The sequence below is a fragment of the Notamacropus eugenii genome, chromosome 1 (genome assembly GCF_028372415.1).
Source record: "Notamacropus eugenii isolate mMacEug1 chromosome 1, mMacEug1.pri_v2, whole genome shotgun sequence".
Classification (NCBI taxonomy): domain Eukaryota; kingdom Metazoa; phylum Chordata; class Mammalia; order Diprotodontia; family Macropodidae; genus Notamacropus; species Notamacropus eugenii.
Window position 1 is genome coordinate 228,441,060 of NC_092872.1, and position 26,946 is coordinate 228,468,005.

At 41.3% G+C, this 26,946-nt stretch overlaps 1 protein-coding gene across 1 annotated transcript in view; it reads right to left on the reverse strand.

Annotated features, from left to right (window-relative positions):
- Positions 1-26,946, reverse strand: part of RET (ret proto-oncogene) — a 152,719-nt gene that overhangs the window by 45,845 nt on the left and 79,928 nt on the right. The window contains 5 exon segments of the mRNA XM_072628013.1: positions 2,539-2,738; positions 4,493-4,688; positions 7,755-7,996; positions 12,577-12,864; positions 15,993-16,256. Of these exon segments, the coding sequence (XP_072484114.1) occupies positions 2,539-2,738; positions 4,493-4,688; positions 7,755-7,996; positions 12,577-12,864; positions 15,993-16,256 (1,190 nt within the window).

Genomic DNA, 26,946 nt, shown 5'->3' on the forward strand with positions numbered 1-26,946 from the left:
GTGCTAGAAATTCCAGCTTCAAGATACTTAACCAGCTGTGTGACCCTGAACAAGTCACATAACCTCTATCTGCCTCATCTACAAGATGGTGATAATAATAATTACTTTCCATGATGGCTGTGAGGATAAACGAGATAACATTTAGAATGCACTTTGCAATTTAAATGTTACCTATCTGTACTTATTTTGTACAAAACAGGTAATGACATATGCATATAATTACACATGAACATAATTACATGTGAGTGTTCATATACGTGGAGGACTCTGACAGACTGAAAACTCCTTAGGTACAAGAAGGACTCATTTTTGTCTTTGTGTCTTCAGCACCTGACATGACGTCCAGCACATCGTCGGAAGCTGCTGGCGTAGTGGACACAGCGCTGGAGCTGGAGTCAGGGAAGAACACAATTCAAATCCAGCTTCAGACACTTAGGAGCTGCATGATCCTGAGCAAGTCCCTTAATTCCTATTTGCCTCAGCTTTCTCAGCGGTAAAGGCAGAAAATAACAGCATCTACCCTGCAAGTTTGTTGTGAGGATCCAATGAGATCATGTTAGCAAAAGTGCGTTAGCACAGTGCTTGGCACACGGTAGTTGTTGTGGAAATGGTTATTCCTTTTCTGTCCCCTGAGCACCTAATGAATGCTAATCGATGGACTGGAAGAATAAGATGCAGAAGTCATACAGCAAGTAGGAGAGATAACTAATTGATATACTGATCAGTGACACTGCTATGTTGTTGAGCCATCTCAGTTGTGTCTGACTCTTTGGGACCCCATGTGGGGATTTCTTGGCAAAGATACTGAAGTGATTTGTCATTTCCTTCTCTAGCTCATTTTACAGATGAGGAAACTGAGACAAACAAGATTAAGTGACTTGCCCCGCATTATTCAGATAGTAAGCATCTAAGGCTGGATTTGAACTCATGAAGATGAGTCTTTCTGATTCTAAGCCCAGCACTCTACCACTGTACTCAGGAGTGAGGAACCTGAAGCCTCAAGGCTACATGTGGCCTTTGACCGAATCAAAACTTCACATAACAAATCCCCTTAGTAAAAGGATCTGTTCTGTAAAACTTGGACTCAGTTAAAAAAGTGCCCCAAGGACCCAGAAGGCCACATATGGCCTCAAGGTCCTGGTTCCCCACCCCTAACTGCTACAGAGTTTTCCAAATAAGGATCACCAGATCATTGATCTAGAGCTGAAAGCATTTTTACAAGTCACCTCATTCAACCTCATTTCACAAGGAGGAAAACTGAAACACAGAGAAATTGAAAGTCTTGCCCAAGATCACACAGGTAGTTTGGTGTCATGATCTGTGATTCTCTAACTTTGAAGTCAGTGTTCTTTTCACTGTACCACAGGCAAAATGCTTTCCTCCCAACCTCATAGGGGTCTGTATAGAGCACCCCAATTTTTATAGATGAGGAAACAGAAGCTTAGAGGTTAAATGACTTGTCTGAGGTCCCAGAACTAACCAAGTACCAGAGCCAGTCCTCAAACTTGATTCCACCAGTTAACCGCTGGAATCTCCCCCCTCACACCACCCCCTCTGTAATAAACACTTATTTCAATTACCTTCTGGTGCCAGTAGGCAAACATTACCTACAATTCCCTAACAAAGTCAACAGCAATGTTCCCTCAGCTAATGTCAACCTTCCATGGGCATTACCAAGAGGCATTATTAATGGGCTCAGATAGGAAGATACAAAAGCGGAAACAGGGCTAACTATGCAAGAGATATGGACTGGTTCAGGAGGATATAAGTGAGGATTAGGAAGCAGAAGTAGGGAACCGTAATGTTCGTGAGGATATTAAACTAAGCTATCTCACATTTATATGGTGCATTAGAACTTACAAAGTGATTTGCTCATAACTACACCATGTAGTGAAAGTATTCATTACTACACATTCTAATTTAAGAGATAAAATTGCAGAAGGTCCAGAAATGAAAAGCCCTAGTGGGCCAGGATCACAGTTAATAAATGTTCAAACCCAAGTTCTGTCAGAGCCAGGATTCCAAGTCAGGTCTCACTCAGGGCTTTTTCTGCTACCCCACACTGGCCTCCTGAAATGCAAGAACCTTTCAGCAAGACACTACTGTCTTCTTCTAGAAAAGGTGGGACAGGTTACTCTGGTTAGAACACAATCAATATTCCTTATTATGCTAACTTACACTGATCTTTCCTTTTCTTATGTTCCAGAGTATTTCAACTCCAGGGTCACACACGTGTGCGTACATGAGCCACTTAGATTGCCCTCTAATTGGTTCATGCATATAGTCTTCTCTTTCCCATCAAGACTGCAAATTTCTTGAGAGCAGGGATTATTCCCTCTGTTGTATCCTTCATGGTAACAAGCACACCAGAAATCCTCCAAATGAGACTCAGTGAATTCTTCCAGAATGTGTCAATTACCAAGGACTCCATTTATCTTGTGGCAGATGGAGGAGCTCACCTAGGCTAGCTTTCTATTTCCCCCTGCCCATGTGGTCCTGGCTCCTTTTCTCATGAGAAACAGCCCATGCATCACTCACCTGTGCGTAACGGTGAGCATTCCTATTTACTGAAAAGGAGTAGGAGATGTTTGGGAACCGTATGCTGATGGGCAGGATGGTCACATTGAAATAGAGCTGCAGTACCCCTCCAGGTCCCTGGTAGTCAGTGTCATTCACCAGGACACCCAGCTGGAAAGAATAGTTCTCTGTGATAGGGACACTTTGGTTGAGCACCAGTTCTGCAAAATAAAGGGGCTCCATCAACATTCTTATAGTCAATCCACAAATGAGTACCTCACTTTAAAGAGAATGTTGATAATAAACAAGGGCTGTTACTTATATAGTTCTTCAATATTTTCGAAGCCCCTTGCTTCATTGTCTTATCTCATCCTTACAACATCTCGTTATACCGATGAAGGAACTTAGGTACTGAAAGACTGAGTTATTTATCCATGGTTAATAGCTAGTAAATGCCAGAAATGATGCTAAAACCCATACCTCTCTTGAATCTAAGCCCAGCACTCATTCTGTTATATACTACATTGCTACAAAGAGTCTGGGAGAGGAGCAGCCAAGATTGTGAAAAGCTTTGAGATCATGCCTTAGGATACTGTTTCAGAAACTTGGAATGATTAGCCTGGAGAAGAGACTATGGAGGGACGTGAGAGCTATTTTCAAATATTCGAAGGTTATCACATGGAAAAGAAACAGTTTTCTTCTTGCCTCCAAGGATAGTGACAGGTGGAAGGTGCAAAGAGCCAGATTTTGGCCTAATGTAAGGAGAACCTTCTTGATTATTAAAATGTCCAATAGGAATAGGTTGCTTCAGGAGGTAATGGGTTTCCCTCCCACCTGGGATCTTTATGCAAAGACTGGATGGCAACCTGTAAGATATGTTGTCAAGGGCACTACTGTTCAGAATAGAGTCAGAATAGATAGCCTCACTGGTTGTGATATGCTGGCAAATGTTGAAAACCAAAAACAAACAAAAAAGCAGCTCTTAAAAAAGGAAAACAATATTGCGCACAGGACAGACACTTTTAGGTCTGATCTGTATTATTACAATTTCTCCATCACTTTCTAAAGGTTAACAATCAACCAAACAAAAAATGAAGCCCTGATTTGGAGAATTTCCAGATTTCTGAGGTGTAAATGCTCACACTGAACACTGAACAGCTGGCTCTAACAAAGCAGTAGGGGTTGACTCCAGCGCCCTCTTGCTCCCAGATGTCACCATGGAAGCCAAAATCAGCCTCTCTACAACTTCCTCCTCCTCCTCCTTCCCTCCAGAGATCTTTAAGACAAATCGAACCCCTGTTCTATATGATACTCTTCTGGATATTTGAAGAAAACTCTCTTGTCCCAACATCCCCTTCAAGTCTTTCTCCCCACTTCAGCATCCCAGATTCCTTCAAATGCCCCTTCTCTGGCACGGTATTCAGGGACCCTCAAGATCCCAGCTGCTCTTCTAATGGGCATCAGCCCAACTACTTTCATTAATGCTGATGTTAAATGACTGGGTTGTTTTTTTTTTAAGATGAAAACACTTTCAGAGAATGGTGATTTGCCACCATTGAGGAAAATACTCCAAATAATGCTTCGTAATCTTTGAAGTCAAATGGGAAAAAAGAGTAATGGTAGTATCTTTGGAATGAGTGACTTGCCAAACTGCCACCCCCCTCCTGTCCCACCTCTGTCAAGGGGTAGTTCTGGAATGTTTTTAAACAAGCTCATAACTTATAGTCCCATCTTCTAAATTCAATCTATGCACCAAAGCAGTGTAGGGAATTGAATACATTTTTAAAAACCTCTTCAAATGAGTTCATCTGATAGAATCTGCTAGGGTCCATTTTCCTACTTCCTTTCATTTATCTGTTCTAAGGCATCAGTTAGTCAGCCAATCAGTAGCCCAGAAAGGTGCAGAAAGTTGATTGGGTCCCAAATGCTCCCACCTCCCTCTATTTCCTATTTTCATCCCCCCATTCCCCCTTACTGTAGTCGTGCATCATTGCCCGCACACGGCTTCCATTAGAGATGTAAGAAGTCTCATTTGGCGAGTGTTCCACCCGGAAGAACTTATTGACCCGAGGGTCACTGGTTAGCATGGTGTGTATGTACTTTCTTGGGATGTCCCCAGAGGATGGTACCACATCTGCATCAAAGACCTGCAGCACTGCCAATACTGTACCCTATGAGGAAGCACAAGACAATAGTGGGTAGGAAAGGGAGGGGCAGGGATTGGGAGGGAGAGGTGGACTCTTTGACCTGCTTTCACACAGTCAAAACTAGGGTCTTCCACTTATCACCGAGAATAGCGCTGGCATGAAATAAGACCATGAAGAAATGGTTATCTCCTCTCCCTGCTTCTTTTCATGGACCACTCTTTGCTCTCTCACTTCACATTTGGACTTAAGTTCTCTCACTAATTAGCTATATGAGCTTGGGGGCCCAGCTGATTTACCCCTCCGGGTCTCAAGTTTCCTTATCACTAAAATGGATGCCTTCCTATAGAACACCTCAAAACTCCCTTTTAGATCTTAAAATATATGAATCCTTTTCATATATGGCTTAAAGAACACTAATCATGAGTGCTAGAATTCATTATCCCCCATAGAGGGCAGCAATTTTCCAAAATTCAGAATCAAGTCCCTAGAAGTAACAGATCTAATGGACAATTATTTATTTACAAGAATAATGAAACAGATGGAAACATAGCTCCTGATAAGGTATGATTCTGTGAGAATTCCTGAGAGGAGGTAGGGCATGGAAATGGCAGATATCGGAAAAGAGACCAGAAGGGAGTGGTTTCCTACTACATTAGGAATAATATCATTTCTTATTTTAGCTTTTAAGGCCCTACAGAACCTCACCCGAACCTATCTTCCAACATTGGACATCTCTGTCTCTCTTACACACACATACACACACACACACAGACATACACACAGACACAGACATACACACACAGATACATACACAGCAGACACAGACACACACAGACACACAGACATAGATACATACACACACACACACACACACACACACACACACACACACACACAAGCTACCTTCAAGGTTCCCAGGTTCCATAATCTGAACTTTAAGCAGTGCCACCTCACAAAACAATGTCTCCTGTTGACCACTGCTACAAATGATGGTCATTGCAGGATCAATGGAACTAGACCTAGGAGAAACTTCAGAAACCATTTAGTCTAAAGCCTTTATTTTTTCAGTGAGGAAACTGAGGTCTACAAAGTTGAAGGAGCTTGTGGAAGACTGCACAAGTATTAAGTGGAAAAGACAGGACTGAGGAACCTCTAGGGTTAGGACCACCTTGCTAATAGGGAACATGGCTTATCTTAAAAGAACTCCTACAAAAAGGGCTATGGCAGGGGTAGAGAATCAGGCCTTGAGGTCATCTGGTGGTCCTCTAGGTCCTCAAGCGTGACCTAAATGCCAGAGGAACATCAGTGGCCTTGAGGCCCCAGATTCTCCACCCCTGGGCTATGGCATCTGGAATAATTTGAAAACATTCCATGGGCTGTAACTGGCTTCTAAGCCAGAAGGAAAAGAATTTGGGAACTTACACATCCAGAGTGCCTTGGAAAGAGAATATAAAAGTTGGCGATCTCTAAAACTTTGGAATGGCAGGTTCAACTCTCAAAAATTCTCCTTACAAAATACAAATCTCTGGAAAAGTCATACTTTCATTAGTTGACAACCAAACTAGCAGTTAATAACTCAACAGCTAATTAATAACAGACAACTAGTTATGAATTTTAAAATGGGACACAAGATAGCCGTTGGGGCAGGACAGAAAAGACGGACAAGTATCACATAATTATAAAATCATAGATTTCAAGCAGCAAGAGAAATTGGAAGAGTCCAACCTTGTCATGTTACAGAAGAGCAAGACAGCCACAGAGAAGTCATATGGCTTGCCCAGTTAAAATACCTGAGACAAGAGTTAAACTGCTCTTTCAGACTCTAAGTGAAATATTCTACCCATTGTGGCACCTAGGGACCATAGCTGGTATAAAACCAATTTTGCTGATTTCACAATTTTGCTCTGGACCAGTCCTGATCCTGTGGGTCATGTTCCTGCCCTCAGTCACCTGCTTTAGACATAGAGGAGTGGTGGCATCTTGTTAAGGATGATGAGAGCTGTTCTAAGAGGTCCCTATCTTACTATTAAAATTGCCCTTTAATAAAGTTAATGGTCTATTAGATCTTTTCACTTCTTAGGAAGTTTGTGTAGTCATTTCAGTCATATCTGAATCTTCTTGACCCTAATTGGGGTTTTTTTGGCAAAGATACTGGAATGGTCTGCCATTTCCTTCTCCATCTCATTTTACAGGTGAGGAAACTGAGGCAAACAGGGCTAAGTGACTTGCCCAGGATGGTCACCCAGTTGGTAAGTGTCTAAGGTCAGATTTGAACACATGAAGAGGAATTTTCCTGATTCCAGGCCTGGCACTCTATCCACTGTGCACTTAGCTGTCTTCTGAGGAGGTAGCCCTTAGTTTTGGAAAAGTGCTACCCCCATCCCTTTTACTCTTATCCCTCTTCTTAATAGCAAGTAAAGATTCAGCTCCAAAGTGTGGTTTGGAGCAAGCTTCAAACAACCAATAATTAAGGAAAGCAGGGAGTTCTTTGCCATGACAGGAGTCGAACATATTGTCACTGTGAACTGCATCTCCAGAGTCAGGTCTGGATGCTATGACAAAGGCAAGGAAAGGCACAGCCAACTCCAAACCAAAAGACAGAAAGCCCTTAAACTGAGTTTGGGATGTGGCCACTGGTAAGCATGTTTGTGCACGATGTCCCATGCATCTGTGTACATTTATCCATGCCTACCTTGCCCTTCTCTGGTTTAGAACTCAGACAAATGACACAATAGGCAGGGTAGAAAGAGAATCAAGCAAGATCTTTGTAGAAAATCTACTGTTGTATGACTTAGAAAAGATTGTCATTACCATAAATCATCAACTCCTAGGTTTGGAGGTGGAAAGGAGGTGGAAGAGGCCTTTGGATGCCACTGAGCCCACCTCTCATTTTATAGATGAGGAAACTGAGGCACAGAAAGCTTAAGTCATCTTCCCAGACTGAGGAAGTAAAAGACAGAAATGGAATTCAGATCTTCCTGCCTCCAAATTCAGCACTCTCTGCCATCACTATCTAGTTTTTTTCCTTGGTCTAGGCTCTAAGAATGTTGTCTGATGCCATTCCCAGAATCCCTGACAAACCCCTCATACCTCTTTCCGTTTGTATTCCACCACTGCATTGGCTGTGTTGATGCCAGTGGGGAAATTAGGAGGTGAGTCATCCTCATCATATACAGTCACAGGAAAGGGCACCATCACGTTATCTTCTCGCAAACCTTCCCGAACTGTGCACTTGGCGACCAAATCATATTTCTCCTTTTGTTCTCTGTCCAGAGAGTGCCTCATGCTGACCTCCATGGTGTTCTTATCAGAGTGGAAGCGATGGTCTTCATCTGGTTACCAAAGCAAAGACAGGGAATAACAGTGCTAGGGCAAACTTCTGCAAGGGAGGAGGACGGTGCCTCACCCAGACCATCAGATGCAGAAACCCCATTGTCATGCCTCTGATTGGGCTGGGGGAGGCAGGAGGGAATAATATTGGGGACTCAAGAGACCAGGTGGCTGTCCAACCTGGCTCCTTCCTGTACTCTCACTGTTGGGGGGAGAGATGTGGATAAAAAGGAGAAGAGGGAGAAGGAGTCTTGTACAAAACTACCATCTGCACAGAGATACTCTAATTCTGGCTGCCAATCCTCACAAAGGGAGTACTAAGGTCTAGGAAAGGATAATGAAGATGTCCAAGATAGCAGCCTAAATATGAAGAAAGACTAAAAATCAAATGAAGATAAAAGTCATCTAACATGCAAATAACCTTATTCATCCTAAATCTAGTACAAATAACTAACGATCAAATAGAGTTATGAAGTTTGCAAAGCATTTTACACAACAACCTCATGAAGTTACATTCTCCCTTATATACAGATGACAAAACTGAGGCTCAGTGATTCATCCATGTCTGCATGATCAACATGAGAAGACCAAATGTGGATTCAAGTCTTCTGGACTCCAGGTCTAACATGACTTACTATACACCAAGCTTCCTCCACGGAGACACTTTAAGACCAATAAAAACTCATCACCTTCCCCCTCCATCCTGCCCTCATTCCTTTTCCAATTATCTCATAGGATAGAAACATCACCTTTGCTTCTTTCCCAATTACTTCTTAGATTTGTCGAGTTCTACTGAGTCTGTCTCAGCTTCATTTTTCACATGTGTCTCCTGCAATCTCACTCCCGTGATCACTCCCATTGTTCAAGCCCCATTCCTTTTCATGAATACTTTCTGTTCAGTCATTTCAGTCATGTCTGACTCTTTGGTACTTCACTTGAGGTTTTCTTGGCAAAGATACTGGAGTGGTTTGCCATTTCTTTTTCCAGCTCATTTTACAAATGAGGAAACTGAGGCAAACAGTGACTTGCCCAGGATCACACAGTCAATAAAGTGTCTGAGTGTATGAGTCTTCCTGATTCCAAGTCCAGTGCTTTATCCACTGCGCCACCTAGCTGCTTCTCATAGATACTGTAGCAGCCTCCCAACTGGTCCCTTGATTCATCTCACCCCTTTTCAATCCTTCACCTTATTTTGAAAATATATACATAATGTGTGTGTATACATATATATGTATATACACACACAAATACATCACATGTATACATAACATGCATTAAATATGGTTGTATATACACATGTGTACACATGTAACACATTCACATATATCACACATGTGTGTATATTGTATGTTTACATATTATATGTGTGTGTTTGTGTGATGTATGTATGTATATATAAAATGTACAGGTCCAATTACATTACTTCCTTATTCCAATACTGATTTCTTAACCACTGCCTGTCAGGAGAAGATTCTACCATCTCGTCCCTACTCCTCAGCCTAGAATCCAAGGCCCTCTAACAATCTGGGCCTAATGGACTCTTTCCAGGTTTTGTTTTTTTCCTCCCTTTCACTCTGCTCCAGCTAAACTAAATTATTTAACTTGCAAATCTCATCCTGTTCTCTCTAGCCTTATTCATCTTCATGTACTATTCTCTACACATGAAGCAGACTCAGTCTTCTGAAACCATTTTCTTTCCAACCCTAGCTTGGGTACCACCTCTGCCATAAAGCTTTTCTGATTCCCCCACCTAAGAGAGACACTTCTCCTTGAATCTCTCATGTCACTGACTCCTCCTATGCATTTAACCATATTCCAATTTGTGCTTTCATTATTTGTGTAATTGCTTAATTGATCCTGTGAATGAAGGAAAAAGCATTTATTAGGTGTTGACTATGTACAACCCAGCATATAATAGGTGTGTAATAGATGTTGATTGATTGACCTTACCCAGCATTAAACCACCAAATGGGGGCTGCCTCAGACAAACTGAGACCTGGGAAAGACTGTACAAGGAATACAAATGTCTTGAAATAGAACTCTGGAAACCAGGCGTTGATAACACCATTGCGATTCACATGGAGCCACTTGACTATGCCTTAAACCCAAATCACTCTGGCTCTCTCTGATAGACCAAGTAGTCCCCAATCCAAGCCTGCGTTGGTCACTGTTTGGGTTTTGCTGGCTCAGGGTGAGTGTGAATAGCAATGGTTTCTGTTTTGGCCAGAAATCCTGCTGGTCTTTGTTCTCCAGATTTTTTTTTTTAACTAAGTAAAAGAGGCCACTCTTTGCCATGTTTTTTTACCTAGTCTTAATTACTGAATGGATGTTGCCTCAGACAAACTAAGCCTTGGCTTAAAAAGGGAAAAGTATCCCATTGCATCTGGGGCCATCTCTCATCATTCTGATCTAAGTCTTTCCCCTGGACTCCAATGACTCTGTAGGAGAGCGTGAGGCTGGTGACTTTGCACAGCTGTCTCACTTTAATCTCATTCACTTGCAAGTCAAGACATCACCATCCTGATTCATTGGTGCTCTTCCAGTATGAAGGATGACCAACAACAAATGCTGAGGATACAAAGAGAAAACAAAGTCCCTGCTCTCAGGGAGCTTACATACATCTTAATGGGGAAAGACAAGATATAATGGGAGGGTTCATCTTTGCGGGATAGTCCAAGGGTCCTTGAGGTACAATGTCAAAGCAGATGGTAAGAGATTATTGTTTCTGTCATTTTCATGGGGAAAAAAAACCTATTTTTTTCTGGTACAGAATCATTTGCCAGGGTCAAGGACTTTTATGACAAAGAATTTCCCTTCCAGGTGATAGACCTTACTAAAGTAAGTAAATCCATGAAGGCAGCTGCTATACAATTTAAAAAACAATCTCTATATTCTCAGTGCACCTTGCACAGAGTAGGTACTGAATGTTCAACTCAAGAAATTTATGAAGTATATTACTCTGAGTAGCCTGAGTATATAAGCTGGCTTATTATTATTACTGCTAACAATAATAATATTATTAATGATAGCTGATATTTAAGGGCTCTTTATTTACATTAAAGAAACTAGTACAGTAGATAGCACCCAGTCTGAAGTCAGGAAAATTTGAGTTCAGATCTGGCCTTGATCCTATTTGCCTCAGTTTCCTCATCTGTAAAATGAACTGGAGAAGGAAATGACAAACCACTCCAGTACCTTTGCCAAGAAAACCCCAAACAGGGTCCCAAAGATTCAGACAGGATTTAAAAATGAATGAACAACAAAGCATTTATATAGTGCTGTAAGGTTTTCATGTTAACTTATTTGATCCTTTCATCACTTCAGGGAAGCAGATGCTCTTATTCCCATTTCAGAGAGGAGGAAACCAATGTGAGAAATTAAGTGACTTGTCCAGTCACGTAGCTAGTTAGGATTCAAACTCTGGTCTTTCTGAATGTCCAGCACTCTGGTCATGTAGGCTTTAGATAAGCCTACAGATCACAGATTTACGGAGGAATAATTAAGTAGAACTAAGAACACTGGGATGATGATCTTAACCTTGAGGCTGACAACAGTGTAGACAATCATGATTTTCCAAAACTGTCTTTTGGTGTCCTCCTTAGAAATGACAAATATCCTGAGTCAGCCTTGGTATGAGGCAAGAAGAAGGTCTGATGTTCCTGTGTAAGCATAATAAGTAGAATATCAGCTTGTGTAGAATATATGCTCCTGGGTAGCAACAGAATTTCTGTTTTGTCTTCGTATCCCTTGACGGCACAGCAGAAGGAAAATCCAAGTTCCAATCTGCCTTCAGACACTTATTAGTCATGGGACCGTGGGCAACTCACTTAACTTTTCTCAGCCTCAGCTTCACTAGCTCCAAAATGGGAATTAATAATAGAATTTACCTCTCATGGTTGGTGTGAGAATGAAATGAAAAATACATTTATAAAGCACTTTGCAAACCTTTAAGCACTAAATAAATGCTGGCTCTTATTCTTACTATTCATGCTGCTATTTTGATTATATTTTAATTCATTATCATTATTATGACCTTACATATCATAAATGCTTTCTAGATTAGGTACCATTAGCAACAGACATAATCAGGATGAGAAAGTAGAGTATAAATAAAACTAGATCTCAAGTCCTAGGATTTGGGGTTGAATTCCAGCCCCTGCCATTTCCTACTTGTGTGAAGCTGGGTCAATCTCTCTGGCTCCAGTTTATTCACATGTAAAATGAAAGGATCCGAGAGGATGATCTCTAAGTTCATTCCAGCTTCAAATCCTGACTCCATTAGTCTTGTAATGTACATTAAGAGCTCACATGCCTACGGTACCTGAAGGTTTATAAGCATTATCCTCACAATCCCCATGAGCAGTAAGTAGTGCAGGCAGTATTCCCATTTTCATGATGGAAACTGAAGCATGGAGAGGTAAGTTGTCTTGTCCAGTGTCACTCTATAGGAAATATCAGAGCCAGTGGGTCTCCTACTTCTGAGTTCAGGCCCCCTGCAGGCTAAATGTGGTTAAGCATTTTCTGCAAAGTCTCTTATTATCTTAAGAAGGGGTGGGGAGAAGGTATCCAGGAAACATCTTACCTTTAAGCAACTGGTAGGAAATGCTGATATTTGGGCACAGATGTTGCACAGGAAGTAAACGGAACTGGTGGAAAGTGCCCGGTGGCTTATTCTCCCTGATGCGGAATGACAGCCCCGTCTCTAAAAAGCAGAATTCCCTGGGTTTCAGGGAGCTGCAGGATGGCATAGTGGCATTGATGACGGACAGCATCACTTTGGCACAGCTTGGCCAGTGGCAATCACTTTCCCGGAATGGCTTGGGTGACAGGAAAACCTGAAGGTAAATGGTGAGCAAAGGAAATCCCCCATCTGCAGAGAGAAGAGATGAGATCCAGGCACACTTTTATAAAGTCAGTAAGACAACAGTTTCAAAATGAAGCAGGGTGAAGATATGCCCAGATAATAGCAAATGGCCTTAGTCTGCAATGTAAAAAACACAGGTAAGATTCAAGTTAGGGCAGCAAGGTGGCTCAGTGGATATAGACGGCTGAGCCTGGAGTCAGGAAGATTCCTCTTTCTGAGCTCAAACTTGGTCTCAAATACTTACTAGCTGTGTGACCCTGGACAAGTCACTTAAACCTGTTTGCCTCAGTATCCTCATCTGTAAAATGAGCTAGAGAAGGAAATGGCAAAATCACTCCAGTATCTTCGCTAAGAAAGCCCCCAATGGAATCATAAAGAGTTGGACATGACTGAAATGACTGACCAATAGCAAAGACTCGTCTTCCAGAGAGGGAGGGAAGGAAAAGCAGCCAGGTCTAAGGGTAAGAGTACTGCCCTAATGGGCAATAACTTTGAGGTCTAGCTCTGGTACTCTACCAGAACTTACTGTGTGGCCTCTGGAACCTGTTTAGCCTCCCTGGGCATCTCTGTTTACCTGGGAAATGGAGATAATAAGCCTTGCTCTCCCTACCTCTTGAGGCTAACATCATGAGGGCATAATAACCCTGAAAGCCCCTTTAAAAGAATGTCCTACAAATTAAGACAGTACTATAAATTGAGGGCACTTTCATCCATGGTTTTCAGAACATTCCCTCTTTCATCAGCTGACAAAACTCCAAAGATTACCTCCAACTGAAGGCCAGCCTTTGGCAATCTAACCAGCTTCTGACAGTGCTCAATTACACTTTTAAGTCTCTCTTAGGAATAGTTTGCATGTTCCCTGATTGTGCCAGAAGCTAAAGAACTTTCAAAAATGAAAAAAAAAAATTAAATACAAAATGGCAGGAAACCCATGGTCATACACAGTAAATTTAGTTCCCTCAACCCTGCTGAGATAGGATGTGCCACAGTTTTCTCAGCTGTGCAAATACTAACTGTGAGGATCCAGATGATAGGAGGATGAAAAGAGCAAAGTCCAAGCTTGCCTCTCTTCCTTTGTCCTGATTCCCTATTTGGGAGTCCCCATTGGTGAAGGATAAATGGCATTCAGTCCTTGCTGTCACTGCACCTGGGCAGATCCACACCTAGAGATAGGGGAGCTTGGTATTTCCTGGGTAGTCAAGGAGATGGACCCAGGGGTCTTGTCTCTCCTCCGACTCTATATCCATCAGCAAATGAAACGCATTAGGGGACCAGAAGATAGGATCTATATCTGTTTAAAGGGAAATATCCACAGGGTTGCCCAAAATTGTTTCTCCAGGAAAACAAAAACTTTCTTCTGCATAGCCCAAGGAACCTCATATCCAATTCTTACCCATTCTTCAAGGGCCAATTCAAGACTCACCTCTACCCTGAACCTTCCAGCCAATCCTCTGAATTTCTACACAGTTTAAGGCCAATCAAATTCCATCTAGTATACTATGTATAATCCCTTGTCTCCTCTACTAGGCTGCAAACTCCTGAGGGCATTAGTAATCCCAGACTTTTCTTTGACCTCCCCCAATCCCTAGGACAATGCTGAGTTCACAGCAGGGGCTTATGTGATTTCTGGGTAACTTGTATACACATATGTATACATGGTGTATTTTTATTTATGAAACCCATAACCTGTAAGTAATATATACATATATCTAGCTATATCTCTGTCTCATTTATCTACTTACTTATTTCTCTTCCTATCTATTTATCCATCCATCTGTCCATCCATTACTCTCTACTTATCTCTAGCTACCTGTTTGTCCATCCATTTATCTACCTATTTCTATCATCTATCTATCCATCCATTCATCCATCCATCCATCCATCCATCCATCCATCCATCCATCCATCCATCCATTCACCCTTCTCCAGCCATCACTCTATCATCTATCCATCTATACATCTATGCGAGTTGTTCCTGTTCTTTTTCTCTATAAGAATGTAAGCTCCCCCAAAGCAGAAACTGATTCACTTTTGTCTTTGTACCTCTAGCACACAGTTCAGTGCCTGATACATAGTAGGCTTTTCATAAATGCTTGCTAACTGGTATTGAATGAGTTTTGTTTTCTAATCAACTACTGTTCTATAAACCAGTTCAAATTCATTAGGTAGCCCAGTGGATTTGAATTCGTATAGTTTTATTTCCAGCTCTTCAGAGCTATTAATTAATCAATTAGCATTTATGAAATGCTTACTGTATGCCAAGATAGTGTCTATCCCTATAGATACTAGGGATATAAGTACAATAAATGGAGTATCTGTACTCACAAAGAGCTTATATTCTAACAGTGGAGCCAGCAGGGCAAGACATACAGAATAAATGGAGGATAAATGTAAAGTAGTTAAATACTTTAATCTATCCATCTATCTAAATAGGAAGTAGTTTGAAAGGGAGTCCATTAACATTTGAAAGAGACCTCAGAGACCATTTAGTCTAACTCTTTCATTTGAAAACAAAGGACCGAGGCCCTGAGAGTTTACATAATGGCTCTGAGTGAGTAGCAGAGCTAGGACACGAACCCAGGCTTTCTGACCCCAAAGCCAGGCCTCTTATCTGCTCCATGATAGTGCTTCTTGAGGCACCAATCTTTTGGATTTCCCAAAAACATCTAGATTCTTTTTGGAAGTGAAGATAGCAGCAGTCCTTAAGAATTACCCTCCAACCAACCTTTCCAGCCTTAGCTCACAATTTATGTTTCAATAAAATGGTCTACTCACCACCCCCTGCTTGTGCCCTGCCCTTTCCCACCTCTATGCCTTGCCAACACTGTCATTCACATCTGAGGCTGATTCCCAACATCTCTCCTCATAGCAATCTTCCCCTTCCTTCCCCAACAAGCCTTCTGTGATTCCCAGAGCTCAAAGCAACTGCCCTCTTCTCAAATCTCTCACAACCCTCCATTTTTGCCTCTCTTAGGCATTTACGGTATTTTGATTTGTGCCAACAGTTTTCTGTGGACATCTCTCTACTGCTAGACTGTAAGTTCCCTGTGGGCAGGCACAGCTTCATTTTGATAGTCCCAGCACCTGGAACATCAGGGTTTGCTGAACTGCATTGAGTTGCTCCCCTCACTTACTTCGAGCACTCAGTTTCTCCAAGGCCCTTTGGTCCAGACTCTGGTTGAGGTAGAGAAGGCCTGTGTCTTCGTTGATCTGGAACCAGTCGTTTTTGTGTGGCTGTGATCGGTAGGTGCTATAGAGGTGCTGGCCCAGTCGGAAGTGGGGCACCTCCCCTCTGGCATCCTGTAAGGCATGAACGTAGAGCAGCGGCGTTCCAACTGGTTCGTCGATATATACTTTTTCTGAGTAAGTGTCCCGGGAAAAATAAAGGCCCAACGCAGCTGGGGAGGAAAAAGAGGAGATACAGGGGAGACTGAAATAAAAATCAACTTAATGCAGCACTTCACGCATGTTATTTCATTTGAGTCTCACAACAACCCTGGGAGGCAGATGATACAGAGAAATAAGGAGAATGACAAGCAGTTCACACAGACAGACCTTCCAGCTCTGATGCCATGTTAATAATAACATCTACTGATTACAACTGCCTTGGGAGGCAGGTAGTATTTCTCCCATTTCCCAGGATTAGGAGACAGGATTAAAACCCACGTTGTTTTGAATCCAAGTCCAATAAACTAAGTCAGTCCACCTCAGTGACTTCTTCTCTCCACCCCCTCTTTAGCAAAACAGGGCAAGATGGAATGAATTGTATTTGCTGATATAACTGGTCAACTGCACTTTTATGAAACCTTGTTGGTTCACTTGTTTCAATAGCAAATGGCTCTTTGTGTCCCTTTTCGGGGTTTTCTTGGCAGGGATACCGAAGTGATTTATCATTTTCTTCTCCAGCTCATTTTACAGATGGGGAAACTGAGGCAAACAAGGTTAAGTAACTTGCTCAGGGTCATACAGCTTGTTAAGTGTCTGAGACCTTATTCACACTCAAATGCTAATCCAATGAGGCACTGGCATTTTAAACTTTTTATCCCTAACGGATAGGATACCTTTAGCACACTTCGCTCCTAAAGTCTCTATTCCTATCCATGACAGGTAAATGGTCCAAGCTCTAGTCATGCCACCACTGGTCTTCCCTAAGACCTGCCATCACTCTCTATTGTCAATGATTATGACAAATGACACTATGAAACACAGTTCATAACACTAGTGTTATGAAAATAACACTAACAATAATCATAATAGTATTTTGAAAGTACTTTAAGGTTCACAATACATTCCAGCACTTTGGGCAGCAAGGCAACATAAAATTCATTCAAAAAAGCCATTCAAGCCACAAGAACTGAAAAGAACTTTTAAATAGTTGTGCTTGTGTTAAATTCTGACCTTATCAAGAGTGAAAACAAAGAGACAATCTGGTCATATTATGTGCACAGCAAAGTGTTTTGTTGTTTTTTTAAAGATTCTTTTGCAAACAAGGAAATAAAATGTGGTGAAGTCATACTTTTTAATGGTTCCCAGTGGGAGCTCTCTACTTCCCTAGGAAGACTGCCTTAAGATTAGACTAAAATCTTTTCCTCACTGGTTTTTTTCCAGGAACTAACCCAGACTTACCTACTGGCTGATTTTTCTCTCTTTGCCACTCTTTCTGCCCAACTCCTTCCCAGTTTTTTGTCTGAGTTCTGGTCAAGCTCTTCTTTCTAATCTTACTGGGGATGGGGAACCTGTGATCTCAAGGTCAACATGTGGCCCTTTAGGTGCTTAAGTACAGCCCTTTGACTGAATCCAAACTTCACAGGACAAATCCCCTTCATAAAAGAATTTGTTCTATAAAACTTGGACTTAGTCAAAAGGCCACATCCAAGAACCCAGAAGGCCACATGTAGCCTCGAGGCCTCAGGTTCCCCACCCCTGGATGCAATATCTACCTCCTTTCCTCTCCCTTTGCCACAAGACTCATATACCTATATATGTAGAAACATGTACACATGTTATGTATGTATACAGTATATACAAATCTATGTACATGTGCATGCATGTGTATGCTGACATCTTCACTTTGGGTAGGTGAGTTTTCATTTTGTTTTCCCTAGAACCAAATCTCTGCATCACTTTTAATCTTCATCCCATGTTACTTATACTGCAACCATCCTCCTCTTCCTCTCCCTCCCATAGGAATCTTGGGAGCTGCCCCCTGGAAAGCAAGGCTATGAGAGCTAAGCTTCTGCCCCATCTTGTGCTGATCCAGCCTTCCGGGGCCCTCCTGGGCCTTTCCACAGCTCCATACTCTGCTACTGACTGTGTACCTGACCCCTCCTCTTTCCTGTCCAGCTATCCTTTATGTAATATCTACTCCTGTTAGAATATAAGTTTCTTAAAGGCAGGGACTGTCTTTAGTTTATGTTTATATCCCAAAATCTTGGCATGGTGCCTTGCACATAGTTAACTGCTTCATAATACTTAATGATTTTTCCTACATAATCGTCTTATTTCTCTGACTTCCTAGATTGCAGCTAGGTGGCATAGTGGATAGAGTATTGGGCCTGGAAGCAGGAAGAGTCATGTTCAGACACTTAACTAGCTGTGTGACCCTGGACAAGTCACTTAACCCTTCTTGCCTCAGTTTCCTCATCTATAAATTGATCTGGAGAAAGAAATGACAAAACCACTCCAGTATCTACCAAGAAAACCCCAAATGGGGTCACAACGAGTTGGACACAACTAAAAACAACTGAAGGAACAACAACAGACTGTAAGCCCAGATATGTGTGTGTATACACATGCATATATACATACACATCTGCTTATATATTTCTAACAAAGAAAGGTACCTTCCTCTTTTTTAATAGATGCATTAATGAAATAAGACTTTCTTTTCAGAGAAATGACTCATGAGCTGTGACTTCATGACAAGCATTAGACTTGCACGTTCAGGTTAGACTTGTCTTCAAAATAATCAATCCATAAACATTTATAAAGTGCCTACTATATACCAGGCACTGTGTTAATTGCTGGGAAAGTCATTTATATAAAGTACAGTACATAAAATAGGATAGCTTATTCCAATCCTGCGTCTACTGCCCCAAACCTCAGGGGAACCCCAATTTGAGAACTAGCTCTAGAGCCTCCAGGGATGCCTGCTGAAATGGACTGCTCTTCAGTGGTATGGCTCCTGAAGGAGAAAGCTCCAAAGAGAGATGGATGATATTCTAGCACCCCTGGTACTGAGGCAAGTTCCAGGGTGAATCTGTAGTACTCAAGGCAGGGTGACCAAGTCCAGAAAGTTAGAAGCAGAGTCAGGAAAAGAAATCAGTCATTTTTCAGTTTTCCATCATGAAAAGATAACATTTATTAGATGTATAATTTCTGCTGTTACCAGGAAGGGAATGCTCAGAAAGGGCAGCATAAAGAATGTCATCAGTGACGTGAAAAGAAAGCAGGAGAGAGTGAGTGAAACGTATAGTTTTACCCTTATTCGTGGTTGAAATCTACACAATGTCTGAAGATTTAAAGGGGGACACCCATAAAAACTCTTGGAGGCATCCCCTGGGAAGGATTTGCAATAAGACATGGGCAAGAGTAGCAAAGGATAAGGGGGAAAGACGGATTGTGATATAAACCACTGGCAGCTCTACTCCAATTGATGAGATCACAGATCCATTAAAGTATAAAAGTCTGACATCTTGGTTAAAAAGTAAATCTTGTTACTTTATGGTTGCACTGAAAAATAAGAGAACAGCAGTGACAACAGTAACTTGCCCATTGTTTATTGTTGTTTAATCATGTTAGACTCTTTGTGACCCTATCGGGATTTTCCTGGCAAAGATACGGGAGTGGTTTGCCATTTCCTTCTCCAGCTCATTTTACAGATGTGGGAATGGAAGCAAACAGGGTTAAGTGACTTGCCCAGGGTCATATAGCTAGTAAGTATCTGAGGCTGAATTTGAACTGAGGTCCTCCTGACTCCACGCCCAGCACTGTATCCACTGTACCCCTTCGCTGCCCACATATCACTATAGAATTTTAAAAGCACTCTCTTAAGGTCATGTCAGCTGAAGGGACTGTGAGTACTGAACCTAAATAAGACGACGTTGGCAGGGGGTGGGGGGCGCATCAGAGCTATCTGAAAGACTGTCAAGGTGTCAAGAATTGGACTTGTTCCGTCTTAAATGACAGAAAGGCAAATTTGGACTGAATTAATCATTAAGCATCTACTAAGCACCTACTATGTGCCAGGTATGCACTAGGTACTGGAAATATGAATAAAATGAATGAAACAATTTCTACTCACAAGGAGCTTACACTCTTTGGGGGGAAATGACCCCCACCCTCCCACTGGCAGTGCCTTCCGTCTGAGCTAACCTTCCATTTACAATATATGTATGTGTGTATGTATGTAAATATATTAATATTACGTACATAATTATTTACACGTTGTCTTCTCCATTAAGATGGGAGCTCCTAGACAGCAAGAACTGTGTATTTATTTTCCTTTGTATCCCCAGTACAGTATCTGTCATATAGTAGTACTCAAAAGCTAGTTGACTAACTAGCAGATTATAAACATAAATATAAAACAATTAAATACAGTATGGTTTGGTAAGGAGGACACTGTCAGTCAGGAAGGATCAAGAAAATAACTTGAGCTACCCAAACATAGAATAAGCTATTTGGGGAGGAAGTGAATTTCCCCTCCTGAGAGGACTTTTAAGGTATGCCATAAAGGAAATTCTTCATTAGGAGTTCCTTGGATGAGCTAGCCACTGAGGTCCTTTGCTTCTCACCAACAACCCTATGAGTTGACGTATTACAAATGAGGAAAACACATACTGCTTGTGCAGGGATACTGTACAGGACATGACTTCAAACAAGAGCCATTAAGAGAGAAACCTGGAGCAGCTAGGTGGCACATTAGTTCTGGAGTCAGGAGGACCTGAGTTCAATGTGACCTCAGACACTTGATATTTATTAGCTGTGCAAGTTAATTAACTGTAATTACCTGGGGGGGGAGGGGGGAATATCTGCATACTCTCAAATTGAGTCATAGAGTATTTGTGATGGAAGATGGTCTTAGAAATCACCTAATCTAACACCTTTGATTTATAAATGAGGAAACTGAGGTTCAGAGAAGTAAAAGTAACTTGCCCAAAGTTACAAGGCACACTAGTTGTAGATCCTGAATTGGTATCCAGGTGTCTAGACTCCCAGAACAAGCTAAAGTGCCTAAAGCAGAACTGCCTCAAATTATCTTAAGTACTATTCAGATTTATGAAATCCCCCAACTCTTTTTTAGTATGGAGGGGGCGCGGTGGCAATCTGGGAACCAGTTTTGATAAGACTGACATTGTGAAGAGCTCAGGGACTTCCAACACCAACATAACCCTTACCTATTAGTTGCTTCCTAGATTCTTCTCCTGACACATCCAGCCAATTTTCTGAAATTTCTTTTTCATTGCTTCATTATCTGAATGCCCTCAGTGTCTCCCCCGAAACCATCAGTCCCCCTGGATTACTCAGAACATTCATTAATCCACACACCCTTCCCCTCTACTCCTCCCCACCCCCACCTCTTTCCCATAGTCTCCTCTGAATTAGTTTTAATTTAATTTCCACTTCTGTCCTTTGAAGCTCCTGGTCCATGTTGAGTTGGAAATAATTACTTCAGATGATATCATCTGCTCCATTTAAAACCAGTCTTGTTGTGATGAGGCTGCCTATTAAGGATTACTCTTTTGTTTTACATAAAATTTGTCTTTAATAGATCACCATTTTTCTTGCCCTTTGCTATTTTATATCCAAATCAGTATCTGTGCCCCTCTCCTCCCATTTTCAAAAACTGTAATTGTTTGTAACTGGAAATAGTGCTTTCCTGTTTGCAATCTACTGATTCTTCATAATGCAGAGCAAAACAGGTCTACTGTGCCCCAACACAGGGACCTTTCTGCAACTCATTCTTAAAGATCTGTGGAATTTCCTTGGGGAAAGACATACACTATCCCTGGTAGAGACCTTGAAGAGGCCATTTCACCTCTGCCTTATTATTCCGACCCAGAAGATAAGTCTTTCAGCATGGTAGTCCGTATGTCTCAGAACCGAACAACGTGGTCTCCCAGAATCCATGCAGATTCCCTGCCGGGTTTAGCACACCAGAATCCCTCCTACAGCAAGGATTCTTAACTTGGGCCCTGTAAACTTTTTTTAAAATTTAAATTAAATTAATTTTTATTTTATATTAATATTTTAAATGTATTTGGATAATTATATTTCAATATAATTTACTTCCTTTGTATGTATTTCCTTCCTATATATTTTATTTTATGCATTTAATAACATTATTTTGAAAAGGTCTCAGTAGGCTTCACCACACTACCAGAGGGATACATGAGCCCTGAAAAGTTAAACACTTGGTATGTGTTCAGTTATGTGCTGGAGATATGAAAATGAAAAAAAAAGTCCAGGCCCTCAAAGGCATGAGCTTCTATTTAGGGAGACAACTTTATACATGGAAGTACACAGAAAATAAGTAAAAGGCAATAGGGGGTCGGGGCAAGGCAAGGTAAAGGAGGCACGAGGAAATTGATGGGTGGAGTTGGATCAGGAGAGCCTTCAGGTAAAATGTAGTTCTTAAGTTGTGTTTTGAGGAAAACAGGATTCATCGAGGAGGAATAGGGGGCTGACAGTGAAAAGGCAAAGCCAAAAGGGACATTCCTTTGAGGGAAATTTTTAAAACAGTCAGATTCTGACTCATAAAACCCAGCCCCTTTACTGGACTGGGCCACAGAACCCAGAATAGAATTGGCTCAGTTGTGGGGACCGTATTTACAGAAAGAAATCAACAAACTGGAGCATTTTCACAATAGGAAAGCCAACGTGAAGGATTTCAAAGCAATGCTTCAGAGAAGTCAGGAAGACCTGAGTTCAAATGCAGCCTCAGACACTTACTGTGCGACCCTGAGCAAGTCACCTAGCTCTGTTTGCCTTAATTTTCTCATCTGTAAAATGAGCTGGAAAAGGAAATGGAAAACTTCTTCAGTATCTTTGCCAAGAAAACCCCAAATGGGGTCACAAAGAGTCAGGTTAAACTGAAATGACCAAAGACAAACAACAAAAACAACAGCTTTTAGAAGAATTAGACTTGTATTGTTCAGACCAGAGAGAAAGATCAGGAGCAAGGGTGAAAAGTTTCAGAGGAGCAGATTTTGGCTTGATATACGGCATCTTGGGAGAGTGGAAAGAGGATTGGTTTTGGAGTCAGCAAACTCCCAGCTGAAATTCCACTTCCCTTGCTTAGTGCCTGTACAACTTTGTGCAATTTCCTTAACCTCCCTGAGCCTCAGTTTCCTTATTTATAAAATGAAAGGGTTAGATAATATGACCTTTAAGATCCCTTTTAGCTATGATCCTAAGGAAAAAGCTGTAATGATCAAAATTGGAATGGGCTATTTCAGAGGGTAATGAGTTCCTTCATTAATGGAGAAACTCAAAGCAGCAGCCAAATGACTCTTTGTTAGACTTTGTCATACAGAGAATTCCTCATCAGGCAGAGATTGAACTAGATAAATTCTGTGGTCTCTTCTCACTATCAAGATTTGTTGGTAAGATTAAATAAAGAACCATTAGATAAGTCAGTGCCTTTCACTTGGTCCCTTTAAGGGGAAGGGTCCAAAAGAGAAAGCCATGTGACTTATCTGGAGACACCCAAGGAAGCAGGAGTCAGTGCCACCAAGAGGAAGTTAACAGGGCACAGTCCAATAAACCCTTCACAATGGGACTGGGAACACCTCCAAAGCAGTGCAGCCCATTAACTCCCTGATGCTGGAACTGGTAAGAGACAGAGAAGGATTGTAACCAGGGATACTGCCTAAGAGCCTCAAGAACTACAATGTTCTAACCACTGAAAGAAGAGGGAAACCACTCATTGGTCTAGCATGATAAGACTGTTTCTAGACCTTGGCACATGTTTACAGGAAACTCTTGTTTAGATTCCTAAGGAGGCTCAGACAGCTAGCTTTGGGATAAAGCCAGCCCTGGGATCAAGGTCACTCCTAGATTCCAACTGCCCATGGATTATTATGAAGGGAAGAGATCTCACTCAGGCAGGTCTAATTGTTTCCTGGCCCCAGAGGTCACAGGGAGAAAAGCACCCATGAACTGGGTAACTGAAAATTTCTAGACCAGAAGCTTCTGGATCTAGAGGGTCCACAGATTACAGGTTTTGTTGCTTTGTTTGTTTTAACTAGAAAGGAACTAAGAGAGACCAACTAGTCCCAAACTCTTATTTTAGAAGGAAGGTAGCAAACTCAGAGAGATTAAGTGACTTGATGAAGGTTGGAGAATGAGAGGAATTGCAGAAAAGTGAATAACGGGTAAATGAGGCAGGAGAAGGGGACAAGGCTGGGGATAAAACAACTTAGTAGAGAAAGACAAGGCCAGCAAAAACAAAAACAAAGGTTACGGGAAAAAAAACAAAAGCTAAGATTTTTCTATAGTGTTACAACACTCTCAGATTACATGGCTCACAGATGGGCTCTTGATAGTATTTTACTGATTGGCTTGTTTTAAATGGAGCACATCCCCTTCAGAATTACTCCCAGACAATATCCCTAAGACTCATTTCTCTATCTGTAGGTCAAGTTCTGCTCACCCCCAGGGCAGATGTATGGTTGATTCTAGAGGCTTAGAGAGAGGGGCTTGGAAGGGTAAATGTGGATCCTTTCACAATGACAGTTGAGTTCTCCTTCAAGAAGGTTGGGATTTAAGCAAGTGAAATAAAGAAACATGTCTAATCAGGAAATGAATGAAATAAGAAACTTGGTGAATCAAATTCACGTATACAATGCTATATACAATATGCCCAGCCCAATTGTCTTTAAGCCACTTCAAGTCATTTCTCAAGAAAAAGTTACAAGTAATAAACAACTAACCTTTCCCTTCCATGCTACAGAATCCATTGGAAACCATTATCTGTTTATCATTTGGGGGAAATGAGACCTCATATTATTAATATAATTATACTCAAAACCTTCAACTCTAAAGGCAGGACACTGGCTAGGTAGAAGGTCTTGATAATGCAGGCAGGAAGAAAAACTGAGATTTGCTATTAATAAGGCACCATCTGTGGCATCGGATCACATTTCAGCAATCAATTAGTTGTGGGTTTTGGGCACCCAGTTCCTTGTTTGGGCTCTTATTATTGCCAATTGGCAATTAAAGAACAGAGTGAATATGAATCTTTTTGACACAAGCCTTTCTGTACAAGTGAAAAACTCCGGACAAACAATTGTTTACTGCCAGAGAAATTATCAGCTTTGATGAGAACAGTTTTTCCGGAGAGAAGCCAAGACTGGAAGACTAGACTTTTCCCCCATTCCATTCCCCCATTATATCAACCCATTAAACAGACCTTGTGCTGTTCAGTATTTTTTAGCAGTGACTTAGATGAACACATACATAGCATAGTTGAATAATTATAGGACAAAAATCTCAGAAGAGTAACTAGTATATTGGAAATGATAATAATAATTACATGGTGCTTTCCATATATTATCTCACTTGATCCACATAGCAACCCTGTGAAGCAAGTGCTATTATTCTTATTCCCACTGTACAGATGAGGAAATGGAGACTGAAGTTAATGACTTGCTAAGAGTGACATACAGCTAAGGCAGAATTTGAATTCAGGACTTAATGACTCTGAGTATAGCACTCTAACCACCCACCACCTAACTGCCCCTACACAGAAGAATCACGGTTCAAAATTAACAGCAGTCAGGAAGATGAGCTGAAGACATAAAATGAAATAACGGTAAATGCTAAGTACATTTTGGTTCAAAAACCCAAGTCCACAAAATAAAGGTTATATAGTGTATTAGGAGAATCACTCTGAAAAATTTGTAAGAGGCTTAGTCAACCACAAACTCCGTATGAACCAGCAATGGGATGCAGCTAATTATAAAGCCAATGCAATATCAGACTGCATTGCAAGAAGGCAGTGGGAGCTAAAGAGAGAGGAAGGGACGATTCTGGGTCTCCAAAGTCCAGTTTGTGAGAAGTAGGGTTGCAGACTTCATTTTAAGAAGAAACAGACAAAAAGAAAAGCACCCAGAGAAAACAGGACGATGAGAACTTTAGACACTTATCACAGGAAGAATGGTTTAGAGACCAGGAGATATTTTACAAAAGGACCAAGACAAGACTCAAGGAAATTATGCTACTGTGTTCAAATATTTGAAGGGCTATCATGTGAAAGGCAGTGCAACTGGGTGGTGGCTCAGTGGGTAGACCACTCAGCTTGAAGCCAGGAAGACCTTAGTCAAATCCTGTCTCAGATAAATGACTAGTTATGCAACCCTAGGCAAGCCCCTTAACTCTGTCTGCCTTAGTCTACTCATCTATAAAATGAGCTGGAGAAGGAAATAGCAAACCATTGTGGTTATCTTTGCCAAGAAAATTCCAAGTAGGACCACAAAGAGTCAGACACAATAGAAATTACTGAATAACATGTGAAAGGCAGAACAGACTTTTGTGTTTATCGAAAGGGCAAACTCACATTGAGTTTAAGTTACAGGGAGACTCTTTGGGGCTCAGCACTCTAATGCAACAATGAATCTGTGATCACACTTAGGCAAGTCCTCCCTTCAATGGGGAAGCTCATCCATGCCCACTCGACATTTGGAATTCTGGACTGTCTACCAGCTACCCCTTCTTCTTGACATGGGATCAAGCACAGCTTCCTGTTTTAATCATCCATTTCTTTGATGATATGGACTCAGTATGATGAGCAAGTTTATATTCAATTTATTCATTTATGCACTTAGGATTTGTACTCTTACAATTCCAAAAAGAAATCTGAGACTATAGGAGGAAAACTGTAACATATTATAACCCAATAAATCACAGTTAGCCAATGACAAATGACAGCCTGTCATAAGGTAGTGATCCTTCCAATCACTGAAAGTATTCAAACAAAAATTGGATGACCATTTGGACTTCTGGGGGCCAAGATGGTGGAGTAAGCATTAAATTGCCATAACTCTCCCATATTTACCTCCAAACAACTATAAAATAACACCTCAA